Source organism: Erinaceus europaeus, chromosome 23 (assembly GCF_950295315.1).
Source record: "Erinaceus europaeus chromosome 23, mEriEur2.1, whole genome shotgun sequence".
Classification (NCBI taxonomy): domain Eukaryota; kingdom Metazoa; phylum Chordata; class Mammalia; order Eulipotyphla; family Erinaceidae; genus Erinaceus; species Erinaceus europaeus.
In genome coordinates, this window is record NC_080184.1 from 5,610,585 (window position 1) to 5,634,421 (window position 23,837).

The window sequence follows — 23,837 nt, forward strand, 5'->3', positions numbered from 1 at the left end:
TCTTTGCAAAATGGCCGGCTACCTACCTCCGTGCTAGAATACTTTCAATCTACTGAAACCCCTGACACTAAGAAGGCAGAAAATCACAGCTGCAATGGACTCAACTGGAAGCTGCAAGGTGCTGACAAACATGCTGGTTCCGGAATCTGACATTTTGTCTGCGGTCAGCAAGTCCTTCCTTGCTCCTCCAACATGGGTTAAAAATCTGGGTCCAGATTCCGGGATCCTCAGTAGAGAAAGCGACTGGATTCTGGAACTCTGCCCCCATCCACTGGGAGAGGAAGAAGAAGAAGGAGGGGGTGGGAGGAAGAGAGAAGGAGGGGGAGAAGGGGGATAAAAGAGAAGAGGGGGAGGAAGAGGAGAAGGAAAAAAAAAACGGAAATGGTGATCCCATGCCCTGACCAAAGAGCACTCAGTGTTCCGTAGCTCCCAGTCCTACGCGTCAAAAAAAAAAGGAAAACAAAAAACTATCAAAGCAGGTCAAGGGGAATCCAGCCTCCCTGGATGCCTGAGATGATAGACTGACGTGGACGAAGAGCCCCAGACACGTGGCTGCATCCCAGAATATTGTAGCAACCCCTCCCAATCTTAGTCAAGATGAGCCACACACACGATATCCCATCCAGTGCAGAACTTACTGAAGACTCTTCCCCAAGGGCCAAATCAGCAGCAGATGAGAGCCACACTGAGAGAAAAGTAGAGAAAAGCTGGGGGAGCCATAAGTACATGGAGCACCAGAGTGCCTTACTTTCTGGAGTGTCTGCTTTCAATTTGCAGCACCGCCCACCTGCCGCCCAGATTGGTCTATGTTCTATGCTTCAGAGTCTAATTGGTTGATGCCCTTATCACACAGACAACTACACTTCTGATTGGACAATGTTCAGACCCAATCAAAACCAGAGATTGCGAAGTGACAGAAATGCTGCCCTATCAGCTTCTACAGAGGGTGTGCCTGCCTGCTGCAGAACAGTTAAAGCAGGACAAGGCAGATGAACTAGCAGTAGAGAAGCTTCAGCAGTTGAAAACACCCCCACCTTCTGCAACCCACAAGGACCCAGGCTTCATGCTCCCAGAGGGATAGAGAATGGGAAAGCTATTGGGGAGGGTATGGGATATGGAGATTGGGTGGCGGGAACTGTGTGCAGTTGTACCCCCCCCATCCTTGATTTTGTTAATGTCTCCTTTCTTAAATAAATAAATTAAAAAAAAAAAAACACTCACACCAGCTTCCTCATCCAGTTAGCTGACTCCAGCTCGCACTGTTCGATGTGCTTGGCCATGGGAGGTGCAGCGCTGTGACCCCGCACCCTGGGCACTTGGTGCTGCGGGCTGTGCAGCATGTAACCCGCACTATGCAGCCTGCTCACAGCCTGGCTCCTGGAGAGCTGCGGCCTCTGCTGCCCTGCAGGCTGCATGCCGGCACCTTGTGCATGCTGAGCCCTGCTCTGCTCTGCTCTCTGTAGGTGAGTTCAAGGCAAACATGAATGGATAATAAAAGAAAATTGTATTGAAACTGTGAGTATCAGCAGCGTTGCACAGGAAGCTTTGGGAGATGGGGTTTAATGTCGGCTACCTGAAGCTGGGACAGAATGGAACAAAGAGATGAGGTTGGTCAATAAGAGACCAAGAGGAAGAGTTGAAATAGAGAAAAACCACATCACCACCACACTGGTCATGAAGCTTCGTTATTACATGATGCTTCCATCCTCAAGACAAGACCTGCACTCTCCCAGCTGCGCTAATGCCCAGCCTCAGCTTGCTTTTTGGTTGACAACATACAGGAGGTTCCCAGCACAAGCTTTCTGTTCCTGGGCCTAGAGGAGCCTCAATTGATACCTTCTCTGAGTTTTGTGTGGACTACAGCTCAGATGGGAGAAAGCCCAAAAAAGCTTATAAGCCATATGCTCTCCTGTTGTGCTGTAATGGGCATACCTCTTCAACTTTAACCCTCAGCGCTACCGCCCGACTCCCATTCATTTTTATTTTAAGGTTTATTTACTTTATTTCATAGGACACAGGGAAATTGAGATGGGAAGGGAAGATAATGGAAAGAGACAGCTAGGGGCAAGGTGGTGTCTAACCTGCTTAAACACACACATTACACCGCACAAGGCTGCAGGTTCAAGCCCCTGTTCTTCACCTGTAGGGGAAAATTACATGAGTGGTGAAGCAGGGCTACAGGTGTCTCTGTCTCTCTCCCTCTATCTTTCCCTCCCCTCTCAATTTCTCTGTGTCTATCCAATAATAAATAAATATAGAAGAAAAATAAGGAAAGAGACAGCTATAGCAGTGCTTCACTGTTTCTGAAACTTACCACGAGCAGGTGGGACTGGGAGCTGAACCCAGGCACTTGCACATTGGACTAAACCAGGTGTGTCACCTCCTTGTCCTGCTGCTGATGTTCTTACTCCTGTTCTGAGCTTAGTCAAGGCTTGTCACCTGAATAGGTATCTCAGGAATACTCCGTCCAATAAAGAGTAAAAGTGTTCGTAAGACGAATTGCCCCAAAGTAAGTGACTCTGGAGGGAGCCGGGGTGAGGGGGCAGTGGGGAGTTCATGTCCTGGATCCTGTGTGGTTCTGTGCCTCTCTCTCTCTCTCTCTCTCTCTCTCTCTCTGTCTTCTCTCTCTCTCCCTCTGTGTATGTGTGTGCGTGCATATGTTTCTGCCCTTGGCCCCCTTGAGCTTCACATTGACATAATCTGGGAGAGTGCAGATCTCCCAGATCCATGACCAAGTGGGCTTTATCCCAGGCATGCAAGGTTAGTTTCATAGACATAAATCAATCAATGTGATCCACCACATCAACAAAAGCAAGACCAAAAACCACATGGTCATATCAATAGATGCAGAGAAAGCCTTTGACAAAATACAACATCCCTTTATGATCAAAACACTACCAAAAATTGGAATAGGGGGCCAGGTGGTGGCGCACCTGGTTGAGTGCACATGTTACAGTGTGTAAGGATCCGGTTCGAGCCCCTGGACCCCACCTGCAGCGGGAAAGCTTCAGAAGTGGTGAAGCAGTGCTGCAGGTGTCTCTCTGTCTCTATCCCACTCTATCACCCCTTCCCTCTAAATTTCTGACTGTCTCTATCCAGCAAATAAACATTAAAAAAAATTTTTTTTTAAATGGGAATAGATGGAAAATTCCTGATGATAGTGGAGTCTATATATAGCAAACCTACAGCCAACATCATACTAAATGGTGAAAACCTGGAAGCATTTCCACTCAGATCAGGTACTAGATAGGGATGCCCACTATCACCATTACTATTCAATATAGTGTTGGAAGCTCTTGCCATAGCAATCAGGCAGGACCAAGGAATGAAAGGGATACAGATTGAAAGAGAAGTCAAACTTTCCCTGTTTGCAGATGACATGATAGTTTACACAGAAAAACCTAAGGAATCCAGCAAGAAGCTTTTGGAAATCATCAGGAAATACAGTAAGGTGTCAGGCTACAAAAGTAACATTCAAAAGTCAGTGGCATTCCTCTATGCAAACACTAAGCTAGAAGAAATTGAAACCCAGAAATCAATTCCTTTTACTATAGCAACAAAAACAATAAAATATCTAGGAGTAAACCTAATCAAAGAAGTGAAAGACTTGGATACTGAAAATTATGAGTCGCTACTCAAGGAAATTGAAAAAGACACAAAGAAGTGGAAAGATATTCCATGTTCATGGGTTGGTAGAATTAACATCATCAAAATGAATATACAACCCAGAGCCATCTACAAATTTAATGCTATCCCCATCAAGATCCCAACCACATTTTTTAGGAGAATAGAACAAATGCTACAAATGTTTATCTCGAACCAGAGAAGACCTAGAATTGCCAACACAATCTTGAGAAAAAAGAACAGAACTGGAGTCATCACACTCCCAGATCTCAAACTGTATTATAGGGCCATTGTCATCAAAACTGCTTGGTACTGGGACATGAATAGACACACTGACCAGTGGCATAGAATTGAGAGCCCAGAAGTGAGCTCCCACACCTATGGACATCTAATCTTTGACAAAGGGGCTCAGACTACTAAGTAGGGAAAGCAGAGTCTCTTCAACAAATGGTGTTGGAAGCAATTGGTTGAAACATGCAGAAGAATGAAACTGAACCACTGTATTTCACCAAATACAAAAGTAAATTCCACGTGGATCAAGGACTTGGATGTTAGACCACTAACTATCAGATACTTAGAAGACAATATTGGCAGAACTCTTTTCCACATAAATTTCAAAGATATCTTCAATGAAATAAATGCAATTACAAAGAAGACTAAGGCAAGTATAAACCTATGGGACTACATCAAATTAAAAAGCTTCTGCACAGCAAAAGAAACCACTACCCAAACCAAGAGACCCCTCACAGAATGGGAGATCTTTACATGCCATACATCAGATAAGAGTTTAATAACCAACATATATAAAGAGCTTGCCAAACTCAACAACAAGACAACAAATAACCCCATCCAAAAATGGGGGGAGGACATGGACAGAATATTCACCACAGAAGAGATACAAAAGGCCGAGAAACAGATGAAAAAAATCCTCCTAGTCTCTGATTGTCAGAGAAATGCAAATAAAGACAACAATGAGATGCCATTTCACTCTTGAGAATGTCATACATCAGAAAAGGTAACAGCAGCAAATGCTGGAGAGGGTGTGGGGTCAAAGGAACCCTCCTACACTGCTGGTGGGAATGTCAATGGGTCCAACCTCTGTGGAGAACAGTCTGGAGAACTCTCAGAAGGCTAGAAATGGACCTACCCTATGACCCTGCAATTCCTCTCCTGGGGATATATCCTAAGGAATACAACACATCCATCCAAAAAGATCTGTGTACACATATGTTCTTGGCAGCACAATTTGTAATAGCCAAAACATGGAAGCAACCCAGGTGTCCAACAACAGATGAGTGGCTGAGCAAGTTGTGGTATATATACACAATGGAATACTACTCAGCTATAAAAATGGTGACTTCACCATGTTCAGCCGATCTTAGATGGACCTTGAAAAAATTATGTTGAGTGAAATAAGTCAGAAACAGAAGGATGAATATGGGATGATCTCACTCTCAGGCAGAAGTTGAAAAACAAGATCAAAAAAGAAAACAGAAGTAGAACCTGAATTGGAATTGGTGTATCAGTGTATCACACCAAGTAAAAGACTCTGGGGTGGGTGGTTGGGGAGAATACAACAGGTCCAAGGATTCAGAGGACATAGTGGGGGTTGTATTGTTATATGGGAAACTGGGGAAATGTTATGCATGTACAAACTATTATACTTACTGTTGAATGTAAAACATTAATTCCCCAATTAAAATATATATATATATAGTTATTATTGGCTTACCAGAGGCAGAGAGGGAGGGGGAAAAACCATTCCCAGGATATAACCGAGAACTTCTCTAGTCTAGATATATCAAAGAAATCAAGGTTCAAGGACCCAGAGGGTCCCCAACAGAATTAAACCAGACTTAAAGACACCAAGACACACCATATTGAGAATGGAAAAAAATAAGGATACAGAACGGATCCTAAAGGCTGCAATAGAAAAACAAAGAGTCATCTACAGAGGAAAACCCATTAAGATTAGCAGCAGACTTCCCCACACAAACAATAAAGGGCAGAACAGAATGGCAAGATATCTACCGAGTGCTCAATGAGAAAGGCTTTCAACCAAGACTACTGTATCCTGCTAGACTGTCATTCAGACTAGATGGAGGCATGAAAAACTTCTCAGTCAAGAACAGTTGAAAGAATCAACTATCACCAAGCCTGTGCTGCAAGAACTTTTGAAAGTTCTTCTATAAACAGTCAGACCACCATAAATATGCTATATATCAGAACAATCTACAAGAATGGCGCTAAAATATCTTCAATCTATAATATCAATAAATGTCACTGGCCTGAAGTTTCCTCTTTAAAGGCACAGAGTAGGAAGATGGATCGTAAAACACAACCAAACAACATGCTGTCCAGAGGAAACACTCCTAACTCAGCAAGACAAACAGACCCAAAGTGAAAGGCTGGAAAACCATACAAGCCAATGGCCACAAAAAAGGGCAGCAACAATAATACTCATATCTGACTCCATAGACGTTAAATTAAATAATATTTAAAATGATAGGAATGGACATGACTTAATGTTTAGAGGATCAGTCAACCAAGAGGATGTAACAATTATTAACATCTAACTAAAGTTAGGGTGGAAATAAATAACACTGAAAATAAGAAAACCAGTGGTCCAAGAGGTGGTGCAGTGGATGAAGTGTTGGACTCTCAACACTTTACCCACTGCACCATGAGGTCACGAGTTCAATCCATGACATCACATGTATCAGAGTGATGTCTGCTTCTTTCTCTCCTGCTATCTTTCTCATAAATAAATAAATTCTTAAAAAAGAAAAAAAACCATACAAAAGACCAATGAAAGTAAACGTTGGTTCTTCAAAAGAGTGAACGAAATCGACAAATCGTTAGCCCCAATCACCAAAAAAAAAAAAAAAAAAGGGGGAGAAGAACAAAATAAACGGTATAGTAATTGCTCAACAATTTGTTTGGCTTTGTATGTTAACTCTCTTTTCAGCCACCAGGTTCCAGATGCCATCAGGATGCCGGCCAGGCTTCCCTGGACTGAAGACCCCACCAATGTGTCCTGGACTCTGCTTCCCCAGAGACCCACCCTACTAGGGAAAGAGAGAGGCAGACTGGGAGTATGAACCAACCAGTCAATGCCCATGTTCAGTGGGAAAGCAATTACAGAAGCCAGACGTTCCACCTTCTACAACCCACAATGACCCTGGGTCCATGCTCCCAGAGGGATAGAGTGGGAAAGCTATCAGGGGAGGGGATGGGATATGGAGATTGGGTGGTGGGAATTGTGTGGAGTTGTACCCCTCCTACCCTATGGTTTTGTTAATTAATCCTTTCTTAAATAAAAATAATAATAATAAACGGGATAGTAAATAAAGAGGGAGCACAACAGACACTGCAGAAACTTAACATATCATGCGAGGCTTCTATTGAACAACTCTAAGCCATCAAGCTACAGAACCTGGAAGAAATGGACGATTTCCTAGATACCTAAAAACTTCCAAAATAAGTAAGAGGAACTAGATACAATGAACAGGCATAACACAGCCATGAAATTGAAATAGTTGTCAAACTCCTTCCCAAGAATAAAAGTCCTGGACAAGATGGTTTTCAAAATGAATTCTACAAAGCCTTCAAGGAAGAACTAATACCTCTACTTTCAAAAGTCTTGCAAAAGATTGAAGACATAGGAATACTCATTTTTAAAACTTTTATTTACTTTGATAGGTAGATAAAAATTGAGTGGAAAGAGGGCAGAGACATCTGAAGCCCTCCTTCACTGCTTATAACCTGAGAATCAAAATTATAGAACAAAAGTACTTTTCCACAAGATAGATACAACTTCTGCAAAAAATATAAAGGTTCACAACGTACCTATTACTATTTAACAGATTTACATTCAATAAGTTTACTTCAGTATGAATTATTTAGTAGTTGAATAATGTATTTCTATAAGGTCTACTACACTGATATTTTTTCTAATGTTAGTAATTCAGATGTGTGAAAATGTCAGTCTATTAGAATATTTAATCAGTATTCAAATTTATTAAAGTTTATGTACCATAAACGCTTCTCATATTACAATTAAAATGCTTAAATTCCTTACATTTATATAATAGTCACAGGTGTGTTCACTTGTTCATATCGAACTGTAATCTCCAATCATTTAAAATGTCATTATTTCTCTCCACTGTCAGCGATTTCGTTTGTTCCAAGATTACTGATTTGACTCTCATTGACATGGTGCCTATTTTCATATGCTCAATTAGTAGTGACATAATGGAAAGCTTGACTGTATTCTTCACATTCATAGGGTTTCTCTCTGTGCCTTCTTTCATATACCTTAAGAGTAGAGGGACATTCTGGGATTTTACTACTTTGTTCGCATTCATAATTATTCTCTGTACTGTGAGTTTTTCATGTCTCTGATGATAACGGGAACAATGGAACCTTTTACTACATTGTGTACATTCATAAGGTTTCTCTCCACTGTGAGATCTTTCATGTCTCCTAAAAGGACTGGAATCTCTGAATGTTTTATTACATTGTGTACATTTATAAGGTTTCTTTGTACTGTGAGTTCTTTCATGTGTCTGAAGAGAACATGATTGACTGAATGTTTTACTACATTATTTACATTCATGGGGTTTTTCTCCATTGTGAATTCTTTCATGTATTCGAAGATTACCTGATTGAGTGAATATTTTAGAACATTGTTTACATTCATAGGGTTTTTCTCCAGTGTGAATTCTTTCATGTGTTCGAAGATTAGATAACTGACTGAATGTTTTAGAACATTGTTTACATTCATAGGGTTTTTCTCCAGTGTGAATTCTTTCATGTAATCGAAGATTACCTAATCGATTGAATGTTTTAGAACATTGTTTACATCCATAGGGTTTTTCACCACTGTGAATTCTTTCATGAGTCTCAAGAGAACTGTAAAATCTAAATGTTTTATGACATTGTTGACATTCATAGGATTTATCTCCATTATGAGTCAATTCATGGGTCCAAAGAGAAGAGGAAAGTATGAATGTTTTAGTACAGTGTTTACATTTGTAGGGTTTCTCTTCCTTGTGAGTTCTTTCATGTGTCCGAAGATGACTTGATTGACTGAATGTTTTAGTACATTTTTTACATTCATAGGGTTTTTCTCCACTGTGAATTCTTTCATGTATTCGAAGATTACCTAATTGAGTGAATGTTTTAGAACATTGTTTACATCCATAGGGTTTTTCTCCAGTGTGAATTCTTTCATGTGTTCGAAGATTAGATAAATGACTGAATGTTTTAGTACATTGTTTACATTTGTAGGGTTTCTCTCCATTGTGAATTCTTTCACGTGTCCGAAGATGACTTGATTGACGGAATGTTTTAGTATATTGTTTATATTCATAGGTCTTCTCTCCATTGTGAATTCTTCCATGTATCTGAAGACTATGGGATTGACTGAATGTTTTACTACACTGTTTACATTCAAAGGGTTTCTTTCCATTGTGTGTTCTTTCATGTTTCCGAAGATCAGGGCATCGCCTGAATGTTTTATCACATTGTTTACATTCATAAGATTTCTCTACAATGGGAATTATTTTCTGCTTTTGAAGATAACTAGAATAAGTGAATACTTGATTGTCTACTTCACGTTCTTCAGGTTGTTCACCATCTTGACTTCTTTCTTTGGCTTCAGTGATTTTGACTATATTGCTGTAAAGCAGTGAGAAATATTTAATGAGAGTTTAACAAATACAAACAAAACTCAATTTTAAATGAAAATGCAGGTCATTATCATATATAACAAACCCACAGAATTTATCAATACACTTGACTTAAAATTTTTTTTTTACTATTTATTAACTTATTTATTCCCTTTTGTTGCCCTTGTTGTTTTATTGTTGAAGTTATTATTGTTGTTGTTACTGCTGTTATTGTTGGATAGGACAGGGAGAAATGGAGAGAGGAGGGGAAGACCGAGAAGGGGAGGAAAGCTAGACACCTGCAGACCTGCTTCACCACCTGTGAAGCAACTCCCCTGCAGGTGGAGAGTCAGGCGTCCAACCTTTATCCTTACGCCTGTCCTTGCACTTTGCACCACCTGGGCTTAATGCACTGCGCTACCGCTGGACTCCAGGTTTAAAATTTTTATACACAAGACGGGCGATAGCTCAGCAGGTTAAGTGCACATGGAGCAAAGTGAAAGGACTGGTGGAAGAATCCTGGTTGAAGCCCATGGCTCCTCACCTCCAGTGGACTTGTTTCAGAGGCGGTGAAGCAGGGCACTAGGTGTCTATCTTTCACTCCTCCTCTGTCTTCCGCTCCTCTCTCCATTTCTTTCTCGCTGAACTATCTAACAATGACAACATCAATAATAATAACAGTAACTACAACAACAATGAATAAACAAGGGCAACAAAAGGGGAAATAAATTTTTAAAAAACTGTATAGTGACAATGACAAAAAATAAACTAAAAGGCTCCCACAGATAAAAATTTAAAAAGCTAGGGAGTCAGGCGGTAGCGCAGCAGGTTAAGCGCAGGTGGCGCTAAGCACAAGGACCAGCGGAAGGATCCCCTTTCGAGCCCCCGGCTCCCCACCTGCATGGGAGTCACTTCACAAGCGGGGAAGCAGGTCTGCAGGTGTCTTTCTCTCCCCCTCTCTGTCTTCCCCTCCTCTCTCCATTTCTCTCTGTCCTATCCAACAACAATGACATCAATAATTACTACAACAATAAAACAACAAGGGCAACAAAAGGAATGAATAAGTAAATAAATAAATAAATAAATAAAAATTTTAAAAAATTTAAAAAGCTCTCCAAAAAATAGGTAAACACCACAATTGTTTATATAACACACAAATGGATTAAGTCACAAGCAGTCATATATTTATGAGTGTTCTGTATTTTTTTATATTTATTTTATTTATTTATTCCCTTTTGTTGCCCTTGTTTTATTGTTGTAGTTATTATTGTTGTTGTCGTTGTTGGATAGGACAGAGAGAAATGGAGAGAGGGAGGGGAAGACAGAGAGGAGGAGAGAAAGATAGACACCTGCAGACCTGCTTAACCGCCTGTGAAGCGACTCCCCTGCAGGTGGGGAGCCGGGGTTCGAACCGGCATCCTTATGCCGGTCCTTGTGCTTTGCGCCACCTGCGCTTAGCCCACTGCACTACAGCCCGACTCCCAGTATTCTGTATTTAACTGAACTACCTTTTTTTTTTTTTTTTTTTTTTGGTCCCTCTAGGGTTATTGCTGGCCTCGGTGCCTGCACCATGAATCCACCCTTCCTGCAGGCCATTTTTCCCCCTATTTTTGCCCTTGTTGTTGTAGCCTCGTTGTGGTCATTATTATTGTCCTTATTGACGCTATTCGTTGTTGGATAGGACAGAGAGAAATGGAGAGAGGAGGGGAAGACAGAGTGGGGGAGAGAAAGACAGATACCTGCAGACCTGCTTCACCGCCTGTGAAGCGACTCCCCTGTAGGTGGGGAACCAGGGGCTCGAACCGGGATCCTTACACAGGTCTTTGCGCTTTGCGCCACATGCGCTTACCCACTGCGCCACCACCCGACCCCCTGAACTACCTTTTTAATAGCAAGTTTTGTCTTTGTGTTGAAACTTTAAAAACTTTTTAAAATTATCTTTACTTACTTATTGGATAGAGACAGCCACAAATTGAGAGGGAAGGAGGAGATAGAGAGGGAGAAAAGCAGAGAGACACCTGCATTCCTGCTTCACCACTTGTGAAGCTTTCCCCTTGCAGGGAAAGGGCAGGGGTTGGAACCTGGGTCCTTGTGCATTGTAACATGTGTGCTCAACCAGTATTTTTTATGATGACTGTGACTCAAACCTTTGTTTACTTCCTTGGTGGTTATGCTGCTCTTTTGTAGAATGGTCCCCTTGTAATTTGCCTAAAAATACAAAAGTATGAGAAATTATACAATTATATTGGATTTTTGATTCATCTTCAGTCATAATCACAATCACACCCTCGTCACTTAATAGTGGCTCCATTTACATTGGTAGGCAAAACAATTTTGGTCTTTTACTTGACAAATTAATGAAAATTATAAATACCTATTGAGACAAAGTTCACAATGGTTTCCCACATCACATCTCTGTAGAGTTTCTTCTCTGAAGGTTTTAATAATGCCCACTCCTCTTGAGTGAATATCACAGTTACGTCTTCATGGGTCACTGAGCACTAAAATGTATGCATTGTATTTATATGAGAAAACATTTCAGGGTGGTAGATAGTATAATGGTTATGTAATAATGAGACTCTCATGCTTGAGGTTGAAGTCCTAGGTTCAGTCCCCACACTACCATATGCCAGAGCTAAGCACTGCTTGGTAAAATAAGGAAATAAATGAAATACTTCATAGTGATAGCAGATTAGCCATCCAGTTTTTAGTTTATGAAGCTGATGACTGTCTCATCTCCAAATATATCTTTGGTGACTTGATCATCAAATACCTCACATCATGAAAGCTGATACAGTGATGGCTACAGTGATTATAGCACTGGACATTTTAGCATGTGCTCCTGCTATTATATTTATGTACTAATGAAAGATATATATAAAAAGAGACAGAACAATGCTCAGTTCTGCTTTCTGGTGATTCTGGACATTAAATTTTTCAAAAATATTTAGTTATTTATTCTCTTTTGTTGACCTTGTTCTTTTATTATTGGCGTTATTCTTGTCATTGTTGATGCATAGGACAGAGAAATGGAGAGAGGAGACAAAGACAGAGAGGAGGATAGAAAGATAGACACCTGCTGACCTGCTACACCACCTGTGAAGTGACACACCTGTAGGTGGGGAGCCGGGGGTTCAAACCGGGATCCTTATGCAGGTCCTTCCACTTTGCACCACCACTGTGCTACCACCCGACTCCCTGGAGATTAAATTTATGACTGTAGACCTTTAGGCATTAATATTCATTGCAGGACAATTAAAATGGACAAATATATATATATATATTTTTACATATAGTTATAGAAATAACAGTCAACACATACCTGGGACCTTCAAAGAATCACTGCAGGGAGGTAGCGTAGTGGGTTAGGCACACATGGTGCAAAGCGCAAGAACCGGCGGAAGGATCCAGGTTCGAGCACCGGCTCCCCACCTATAGGTCTGCTGATGTCTTTCTCTCCCCTTCTCTGTCTTCCCTTCCTCTCTGTATTTCTCTATAACTTATCCTACAAGAATAAAACAAGGACAACAAAAAGGGAATAAATAAATATAAAAAAAGAAATAAATTTTGGGAGTCGGGCTATAGCGCAGCGGGTTAAGTGCAGGTGGTGCAAAGCACAAGGACCGGCATAAGGATCCCGGGTTCGAAACCCGGCTCCCCACCTGCAGGGGAGTCGCTTCACAGGTGGTGAAGCATGTCTGCAGGTGTCTATCTTTCTCTCCTCCTCTCTGTCTTCCCCTCCTCTCTCTATTTCTCTCTGTCCTATCCAACGACGACAACAACAATAATAACTACAACAATAAAACAAGGGCAACAAAAGGGAATAAATAAATAAAATAAGTATTTAAAGAAAAAAAAAACAAAGAATCACTGCAGTTTCCAGTTGAAGTAAGTGGGGACAGGGGAATTTTGCCCCTTGTTATTGTATCACTATGTAAATCAATACTAAATCACTAATAAAAATAAATAAATGAAGAACAAAAAAGAGAGGGTCAAAGAGACATTTTACCAGTTTGAGATTGTGCTTTGACATGGATCATGGATAAGGTCCAGGGTCCAGACCTGGCAGCATATGGGTGGTACCATTGAAAGAAAGAAAGCTCAAGAGCTGTAGTGTCACTGAATGAACAAGTAGCCCGGGAAGGTGAAATTACATTTGTGCAAGACATTGCCTTGTTAACAGTGCTGATAAAATAAAATAAGGATATGACTTTCAATTTTTCAAACCCAAGAGTATTAAACGACATTAATTTATTGGTGTTCAGCGTAGTGAGTGAGGTTCTAGTTTGATGAGTCAATATATGGTCATTGACAGTCTTACTTAATTTTCACTTGTGAATCACTGCTTTAGAGCTTCTAGCTCTCCATGTGACATCTGAGGACTGGGATATCATTAAGCAGAAAATAATTGAGTAGGACCAGGGTGCTGATGGTTATGGAGGTATACTGGCCTTGTAAGTTTTCTATATCATATATGCACTCCTGTTTACCAGGTGCATGACTGGGTCCAAGCCCAGCCCCTATGGAATTGAAGAAAGTTTTGGTGTTGTGGTCTTCATGCTTCTCTAATTCTTTGCCTAAAATATATATAAACTCACTTACATAAGATTATCAAGGGCACCTTGTTTAAACTTGGTGGGATCACCATTGTAGGATGCATGTCTTGTCACAGACCAGTTCTCAACTATGGCATTACATGGGAGGTCCTACGACATCAGGGGAAGAGGGATGGATGGTTGTGCTATGTTTGTTCATTTGAAATATCAGAAAAATGAAGTATTCCTTAAATCAAGTATTCATCAAAGATGTAGTTTGGGACTGGGGATAGAGCAGAATAGTTATACAAAGCATTCATGGTTGATGTTTCAAGGTCCAATGTTCAAGGTTTAACCCCTGTGTATCATAATAAGCGGGAGGTGAACAGTGCTCTAGTTAATACCAACTATATCTTAAATAGACAGTGCTTCAGGTCTCTGTCTCTCTCCCTCTCTATTCTTACTCCCCCCCCTTTGTCATAATTTATAGCTGTCTCTCTTTATCTGACATATAGACAATAAAAAATTTATTTAAAAAAATCTTAAAAATAAAAGTCCTGCTTCATAACTTATCCCCTTTGGGGTATGAAGTTGTAGACACTACCATGACACAAACTTGACCTCCCTGGGCAGAGAACCTCACACCAATGTGTCCTGAAACATCAACTCCCCAGAGTTGTATCTCACTAGAGAAAGATAGAAACAGGCTGGGGGTATCAATCAACTTGCCAATGACCATGTTCAAGATAACAACAGGAATCAGGAAATGGAATGTATTGTGTGATTATGTTTTCCTTTTAAGAGGTATTTTATTTCCATTACCCTCCCCCCACCTTTTATATGTGATTTAATGATGATTGACAAGATTGTGAGATAAGGGAGGTACAACTCCATACAATTCAATTCTCCTCACAGGAGTTTCATGTCCCCTCCCCCCTTAGGACTTTCTCTATTCTTTATCTCTCTGGAAGTATGGACCAAACATCTGTACGGGGAGCAGAAGGTGAAAGCTCTGGTTTCTGTAATTGCTTTTCCACTGGACATGGGCATTGACAAGTCATTCCATACCTGCATCTCATTTCTGTCTTTCCCTAGCAGGGTAGAGCTCTGTGGAAGTGAGGGTCAAGGACACATTGAAGTCCCAGTTGGATTCCTATATATATACTGGGCCTAGACCTCTAACAGATCCCACTCTTCACAGTAACAGGACACACCCAGGAGGAATGTCATCATAAGCTCTCTTGTGGGGCTCTCCAGCAACTTGCCCTCACTAAAGCAGCCATGGCAAGGACTGCGCTACTCTCTGAAGGGAGGCTTAGTCACCCTACTCTGCCACTTGAGAAAGACTGGTCCTGAAATTAGTGCAGCCTAGAATGTTCCTCTGGCTCAAGATTCCAGGCTCAAGTCTCATCTCCCCAACACCTGCAAGGGAAGCTTCACAAATGGAGGAACATTGCCACAGTAGTTTCTCCTGAACTTTCTCTCCCTCCCTCCACTCTTTTTATTTCATCTCTATCTAAATCTATACCTATCATGGTAGCAAAGACTGGTGACAATGTGCAGACACTGACTTCCAGTGAGAACCCTGGTGATAAGAGTAGGCAGAAAGAGAAATATGTAGGCAAATAGAAAAGCAATGAAATAAACATGTATAACATATATAATACATTCATAAATTAAAAAAACTTATTCAGGAGGAAAAGGAGAGAATCAGATGTAGAACATGGCACTTACCTGAGAAACTGCCATTCCTTCCTCTTTCAGTTTTCTTTTAGGCCAGAAAATGAAGAGGATTCATAGCAGGAGCTTCAGACTAGGACTTTAGTCCACCATCAAGGCCTCTTTTCTGAGAAGCACTGAACCTACAGGGAAGACACTGCAATGCACAGAAGGCCCAATGCCAAGCTTCTCAATGTGAAGAGAAGAGATTCAGGAACAAAGACAAGCCCATTGGGGGGAGACGTCTGGGGCAGGACTAAAGTGCAGTTCACTACTGTGTTCCTCTCCTCTCCTCTCCTCTACTCTCCTCTCCTCTCCTTCCTCTCCTCTGCTCAGTAAACTAGGAATAGCAAAGAAGATCACCTGAGAACGCAACAAGACAAGACTAGGACTACCTTGGGAACCCACCAAGTCACAGTGATGGCAAACATGTGGCTTGAGGGCAGAGAGGAGCCTAGGGAGAGATTGCAGGGGCTAAAAGCCTATATTTACTCTGGAGTGGCTGATAACAGTCTGGTAGTTTGCAAGTTGAGGCAACACCTCCAGTCAGTTTTATTAACAAAAAGACTGCTGAACAGAAGAGAGGACCCCCTAAGACTCACCAAATGTAACTGTGAGTCTCCACTGCTACTCTCCCTTGATGACTGGAGCAGCACTGGAGAGGCCCTGTGCCGACATAGAGAAGGGCAGAGAACTGCCCAGGAAATTCAGGAGAAGATCCACACTCTGGTGGTTTATTAACAAATTAAAATAGACTGATTTTCCTCAAATCCTAGCTACAAATACATATATAGGAGTAAAAAAAAAAAAAAAAAGGGATAACTAGAATGATAGTATTCAGGGATAATAAAATGTATTGATAGGTGATCTATTGAAAATCTCCTTTCTGGATGGGGTAATAATGGTTATGCAACAAGACTGGAACAGCAGCCTTCCTTGTGTATCTCTCTGTCCTTCTCTATCTCCCACTACCCTTCCAGTTTCTCTCTGACTCCAGCCAAAATCAACCAATAAAAATATTTTCTTGTTTTCAATGACTTTATTTTTTAATTTTTGTACACAAAGAAAATCATGTTCATATCCATCATGATCAAAAATGGAAAAAGACAGAACTAGAAGACAGGTGTCCTTCACCAAAGCATAGCTGTGCTAAAGGAATCAAACATCTCAATTTTTTAAATACATATTTCGGGTTTATGATGTCTACTATCATGTCGACACGGTGTCACTGGAAATTGAATCTATCATGAATTACAATTTTGTTCAGAGTACCAGAGCGCACTCTGTTTGGTAACTCGCCATTCCATATCCAGCTTGGCTAGGAGGAGGTATTACAAGGGAGTGCCAATAAAGATATTTTTTTAGGTAGTCGGGCGGAAGCAGAGTGGGTTAAACGCATGTGGTGCAAAGCGGGTGGACTGGCCTAAGGATCCTGGTTGGAGTCCCCGGCTCCCCACCTGCAGGGGAGTCGCTTCACAGGCAGTGAAGCAGGTCTGCAGGTGTCTTTCTTTCTCCCTCTCTGTCTTCCCCTCTTCTCTCCATTGCTCTCTGTCCTAACCAACAACGAAGACATCAGTAATGACTACAACAATAAAACAGCAAGGGCAACAAAAGGGCATAAATACATATTTTTTAAAAAGAAAGAAAAAGAAAAATGAAAAAGAATTTTAAAAATCTGGTCCTTTGGAGTCTCCGGCAGGAGAATCTCTTTGCATAATGGCCGGCTACCTACCTCAGTCCTAGAACACTTTCTATCTATTGAAACCCCTGACACTAAGAATGCAGAACAATCACAGCTGCAATACATTCAACTGGAAGCTGCAAGGTGCTGACAAACATGCTGGTTCCGGAATCTGACATTTTGTCTGCGGTCAGCAAGTCCTTCCTTGCTCCTCCAACACGGGTTAAAAATCTGGGTCCAGATTCCGGGATCCTGGGGAGGGGGGGGGGGGCAGGGAGGAGGAGGAAGAAGAATGGAAATGAATGGTGATCCCATGCCCTGACCAAAAAGGAGAAGGAGAAGGAGAAGAAGATGGTGGAGTAGGAGGGGGGGGGGGGGGAGGAGGAGAAGAAGAATGGTAAATGGTGATCCCATGGCCTGATGAAAGAGCACACACTGTGTTCCGTAGCTCCCAATCCTACGCGTCAAAAAAAGGGAAAACAAAAAACTATCAAACAGGTCAAGGGGAATCCAGCCTCCGTGTACAGCAGAGAATAGAGACTGATGGGGAGGAGAAGCCCAGACACGTGGCTGCATCCCGGAATATTCTAGCAAGTCTCCAGCAACCCCTCCCAATCTCAGCCCCCATGAGCCACACTCACATATCCCATGCAGTGCAGAACTTGCTGAAGACTCTTCCCCAAAGTCGAAATCAGCAGCAGATGAGAGCCACACTGAGAGAAATGTAGAGAAAAGCCAGGGGAGCCACAAGCACAAGACGCAGTGCCAGAGTGCCTTACTTCCCGGAGTGTCTGCTTTCAATTTGCAGCACCGCCCACCTGCCACCCAGATTGGTCTATGTTCGATGCTTCAGAATCTAATTGGTTGATAGCCTTGTCAGACAGACAACTACACTTCTGATTGGACAATGTTCAGACCCAATCAAAGCAAGAGATTGCGAAGTGACAGGAATGCTGCCCTATCAGCTTCTGGATGCATTGGATCTCGTGGTGCATCCTGTGAGTACCCATTCATTGGGGAAACTGACGATCCTTCCTAGCCGACTGAATCCACATGAATCCCAGTCACTTTCAAAGCCAGCAACAAGCAGCTCCTGACAGCTTTCAACCTGACGCTGTTGACTGTCTATGGAAGAAGGGCAAACGCAAGAAGAAGCAGCAGCTTCTGCAGAGGGTGTGCCTGCCTGCAGAACAGTTAAAGCAGGACAAGGCAGATGAACATCTTCCTTGACTAGCTAGTGAAGCTTCAGCAGTTAAAAACACCCCCACCTTCTGTAACCCACAAGGTCCCTGGGTTCATGCTCCCAAGCTATTGGGGAGGGTATGGGATATGGAGATTGGGTGGCGGGAACTGTGTGCAGTTGTACCCCCCCATCCTTGATTTTGTTAATGTCTCCTTTCTTAAATAAATTAATTAAAAAAAAACACTCCCACGAGCTTCCTCATCCAGTTGGCTGACTCCTGCTGGCTCTGTTCGCTGCTGCTTGGCCATGGGAGGTGCAGCGCTGTGACCCTGCACCCTGGGGACTTGGTGCTGCCGGCTGTGCAGCGTGTAACCCGCACTCTGCAGCCTGCTCACAGCCTGGCTCCTGGAGCGCTGCGGCCTCTGCTGCCCTGCAGGCTGCATGCCGGCACCGTGTGCATGCTGAGCCCTGCTCTGCTCTGCTCTCTGTAGGTGACTTCACAGGCAAATATGAATGGGTAATAATAGAAAATGGTACTGGAACTGTGGGTGTCAGCAGTGTTGCACAGGAAGCTTTGGGAGATGGGGTTTAATGTCGGCTACTGAAGCTGGGACAGAATGGAACAAAGAGATGAGGTTGGTCAATAAGAGACCAAGAGGAAGAGTTGAAATAGAGAAAAACCACATCACCACCACACTGGTCATGAAGCTTCGTTATTACATGGTGCTTCCATCCTCAAGATAAGACGTGCACTCTCCCAGCTGAGCTAACGCCCAGCCCCAGCCTGCTTCTTCGTTGACAACATACAGGAGGTTCCCAGCACAAGGCTTCTGCCCATGGGCCTAGAGGAGCAGCATCAGCACTCACAGGGGACTGAAGATGTGATTATCTGGTCCCCACTGCAAACCTGCTGAACCATGATTTCTTAGAGTTAACAAAGAAGCATGCTGAGACTAGGAGATAGGTCACCTCGTAGAGTGCACACTCTGCCATGTAGAAGGACTAGCACAACACACAGGAGCACCATGCAGTGAGGAGGCTTCAAGAGTAGTGGAGTAGTAGAATAGTGCCTTTCATGCCCTGCTCCTCTGCCCTGTTTCTCTGTCTCTCACACTAGATCTGTAAAAAAAGAAAGAAAGAAAGAAAGAAAGAAAGAAAGAAAGAAAGAAAGAAAGGAAAGGATTCCCTGAGAGTGCTGAGATTATGTCAATGTGAAGCTCAAGGGGGCCAAGGGCAGAAACACATGCACACACACACGGAGGGAGAGAGAGAGAGAAGACAGAAGAGAGAGAGAGAGAGGCACAGAACAAAAATACTTTGAATGAATTTGCTTGTGCCTTTTTTTCTTATTATTTTTATATGTATTTATTTTCTCTTTTCTTGCCCTTGTTGTTTTCATTGTTGTTGAAGTTATTATTGTTGTTATTGATGTCGTTGTTGTTAGATAAGACAGAGAGAAATGGACAGAGGGGGGAAGACAGAGAGGGGAAGAGAAAGACAGACAGGTGACGACCTGCTTCACCCTGTGAATTGACTCCCCTGCAGGCGGGGAGCCTGGAGCGCAAACCGGGATCCTTAAGCCGGTTCTCCAGACACCTGCGCTTAACCCACTATGCTAACGCCCAACTCCATATATACATACATATATATATATATATATATATGTATGTATATATGTATATTTTTTTAAACTGTATTTATTTATTTATTTGGTAACCTGAGCATTGCTTCCAGGGCTAACACATTTGATCACAGACATTTAAAGTCTTCTGGCTTTTACACATTGCATAAAATTGCATTCAAATCTGACTATCAGGAAGTCAGGCTATAGCGCAGTGGGTTAAGCGCAGGTGGTACAAAGCATAATGACCACAATAAGGATCCCGGTTCAGCCCCAGGCTCCCCACCTGCAGGGGAGTCACTTCACAAGCAGTGAAGCACGTCTTCAAGTGTCTAGCTTTCTCTCACCCTCTCTGTCTTCCCCTCCTCTGTCCTTTTCTCTCTGTCCTATCCAACAAAAACAATATCAATAATAACTATAACTACAAAAAAAACAAGAGCAACAAAAGGGAATAAAAAATATTTATTTAAAAATATGACTATCAGGAGTCGGGCTGTAGCACAGAGAGTTAAGTGCAGTTGGCACAAAGCACAAGGACCTGCGTGAGGACTGGGTTCAAGCCCTGGCTCCACATCCTGCAGAGGAGTCGCTTCACAAGCAGTAAATCAGGTTTGCATGTGTCTTTCTCCCCTCCTCTGTCTTCTCTCTCCTCTCTCCGTTTCTCTCTGTCCTATCAAACAACGATGACAACTATAATAACTACAACAATAAAACAACAAGGGCAACAAAAGGGAATAGATAAATAAAATTATATGACTATCAATCATGAACATAATCCCACATTGTCATAACTCTGTACTCTACACTACTATACCTTTATGAACACTGTTTCAAAAATCCCTTTATTGGAGAATTAAGGCTCTAGTGTAGACAGTAAATACAGTAGTTTTTACATGCATAACATTTACAGTTTTGCACATAAAAATTGAACCCCCACTAAGTCTTCCTCTGCCATCATGATCCAGGACCTGAACACCCCCTCTCCCCGCCCCCCTGCGCTCACTCCAGAGTCTCTTACTTTGGGGCAATTTGCCTTATGAACACTTTTACTCTTTATTTGGAGACAGAGTATTCCTGAGATACCTATTCAGGTGACAAGCTTTGACTAAGCTCAGGAGTAAGAACATCAGCAGCAGGACAAGGAGGTGACACACCTGGTTTAGTGCACAGGTTACCATGTGCAAGTGCCTGGGTTTAGCTCCCTGTCCCACCTGCTGGTGGCAAGTTTCAGAAACAGTGAAGCACTGCTATAGCTAACTCTTTCCTTATTTTTCTTCAATATTTATTTACTATTGGATAGACACAGAGAAATTGAGAGGGGAGGGAAAGATAGAGGGAGAGAGACAGAGACACCTGTAGCCCTGCTTCACCACTCATGTAATTTTCCCCTACAGGTGAAGAACAGGGGCTTGAACCTGCAGCCTTGTGCAGTGTAATGTGTGTGTTTAAGCAGGTTAGACACCACCTTGCCCCTAGCTGTCTCTTTCCATTATCTTCCCTTCCCATCTCAATTTCCCTCTGTCCTATGAAATAAAGTAAATAAACCTTAAAATAAAAATGAATGGGAGTCGGGCAGTAGCGCAGAGGGTTAAAGTTGAAGAGGTATGCCCATTACAGCACAACAGGAGAGCATATGGCTTATAAACTTTTTTGAGCTTTCTCCCATCTGAGCTGTAGTCCACACAAACTCAGAGAAGGTATCAATTGAGACAAACACATATTTCTGTTTGCCAAAGTTGGGTATGTGGGTGACATCAATTTGTCAAAGAGCGTTGGCTTTTAAGCCTCAGGGGTTAATCCCAAGAGTTTGAACAGCAGGTGTCTTGAATAGACCCACACAGGAGGAGGACGTAGCAAGAATATGTTTCAATTGTATCAAAGGATATCAGGAAATCGAGCTCGAAGGCCTTTGAGTTTAACATGGGTTAAGGAATGAAAGTCAGCAGGATTAGAGACAGAAGCAAGGAGAGTTCCTGTAGAGGCAAGGTGGTCAGCTGCAGCATTCCCTTCAGACAAGGGACCAGGAAGAGGGCTATGGGAACGAAGGTATTGAACATACAGTGGTTGGATTAGAGAACAGAGCATAGAGGCAATTTGAATTAAAAGAGGAAAAAGTGGGTTGTCATTAATTCTCACATAAGAACGAGCAAGCCATGGAAGTAGGCTAACAGTATACACAGTCAGAAAAAATGTTGAAGGATTCGGGTACAGCTTTTAATGCAAGGAAAACAGCATAAAGTTCTATGTACTGAGGGGAATTATCAGGAAGCTCTGTAAAGAGAGGTTTGGGTTATTGCTGGTCTGGATAATATATAAGGGCAGCAGCTCCCTTTTTTCCACCATCAGTGAAGATGGTAGGAGCAGAGGGGATGGAATCTCAAGAGAAAAGTTTAGAAACTAGTAGAGGCAAAAGAGGTAAAGAAGCTATCAATTCTTTAGCAGGAAAATGATTATCTACTTCTCCTGGAAAATAGTCACAGGAGTAAAGAATTTGAAAGACGGAGTCGGGCTGTAGCGTAGTGGGTTAAGCGCAGGTGGCGCAAAGCACAAGGACTGGCGTAAGGATCCCGGTTCGAACCCCGGCTCCCCACCTGCAGGGGAGTTGCTTCACAGGCGGTGAAGCAGGTCTGCAGGTATCTATCTTTCTCTCCCTCTCTCTGTCTTCCCCTCCTCTCTCCATTTCTCTCTGTCCTATCCAACAATGACAACAACAATAATAGCTACAACAATAAAACAACAAGGGCAACAAAAGGGAATAAATAAATAAAATAAATTTTAAAAAAAGATAGAAAAAAAAGAATTTGAAAGAACTGTTATCAGAAATGCAGAAACAACAAATGAGGCTCTGGAAGAAAACACTAATTATCCCAAGGTTATTAGGGAGCTGAAAGCTGAAATAGCTGAGCTAAGAACACAAATCGCTAAACAAGCTAAAACAGTATCAGAAGAGGCGAAAATAAATACATGAACTCCAGAGAACAGTAGAGGGCAGAGGGGAATAGAATCAATGAGGCAGAAAACAGAAGTAGCAAGATAGAGGATGAACTAGAGACAACTCAAAAAGAAGTAAGAGATCTCAAAAAGAGATTAAGAGATACTGAAAACAACAACAGAGACCTATGAGATGACTTCAAAAGAAATAATATACTTATTACTGGATGAGCAGCAGCAGATCTGCTTCTCTCCTCTTCTTTCCTCTCCCGGATCATCTAGGAATACCAAAGGAGACCATGGGACCGCAACAAGACAGGACTAGAACGACTACAGGAACCCACCAAATCAACAGTGAGTGCAAACACAGGTGGCTGGTGACAGAGAGGAGCCTAGGGAGAGACTAAGTGGCTGGTAACAGTCCGGCGGTTTATCAGTTGAGACGCCACCTCCAGTCTGTTCCGCCAACAAGGGGACAGCTGAAGGGAGGAGAGGACTCCCCGGAGACTCCCCAAGTGCAACTCTGAGTCTCCACTGCTACTGCCCTCAGAATCTGGAACAGCGGCAGGGAGGGACACCAGGGCACAGAGATATAACCAGGAAAGTCAGGAGAAAACCTATACCTCTGTGGCATTGCTGTGGGGCTATGAAAGTCTCTTTGCATAACCACTGAACTATCTCTGCCACACCCTGCCTTATCTCTCGTTCAGGAGTCAGTGATTAAGCTAAGAAGCCTACTTATAGTTTAGAAGCCCTCAGGCTTCCCATAGCCTACAGAGAAGAAAAAATAAAAATAAAAAAGAGGCTTTTAAATCACTGAGTTCCAACTCAGGGATTAAAATACTATTGAAACAACTGTTAACTTCCACTA

At 42.3% G+C, this 23,837-nt stretch overlaps 2 protein-coding genes across 4 annotated transcripts in view; both read right to left on the reverse strand.

Moving 5' to 3' along the window:
- LOC103123672 (zinc finger protein 709-like) overlaps nucleotides 1–23,837 on the reverse strand; it is a 418,768-nt gene that overhangs the window by 89,557 nt on the left and 305,374 nt on the right. The window contains exons 2-5 of one of the 3 annotated variants that reach the window (XR_009547355.1): nucleotides 15,566–15,693; nucleotides 11,671–11,797; nucleotides 11,444–11,504; nucleotides 7,840–9,306 (exon numbers count right to left, since the gene is read on the reverse strand). Coding sequence is in view for 1 of the 3 variants with exons in the window: in XM_060182126.1 (XP_060038109.1) it covers nucleotides 8,229–9,306; nucleotides 11,444–11,504; nucleotides 11,671–11,797; nucleotides 15,566–15,580 (1,281 nt within the window). In the remaining 2 variants the exon portion in view is untranslated. Of the gene's footprint in view, nucleotides 1–7,295; nucleotides 9,307–11,443; nucleotides 11,505–11,670; nucleotides 11,798–15,565; nucleotides 15,694–23,837 lie in introns of those variants that run through there. The other 2 variants (XM_060182126.1, XM_060182125.1) reach the window with 2 other exon arrangements.
- Nucleotides 1–23,837, reverse strand: part of LOC107523148 (zinc finger protein 14-like) — a 156,889-nt gene that overhangs the window by 89,066 nt on the left and 43,986 nt on the right. The gene's annotated exons all lie outside the window — the stretch shown is intronic.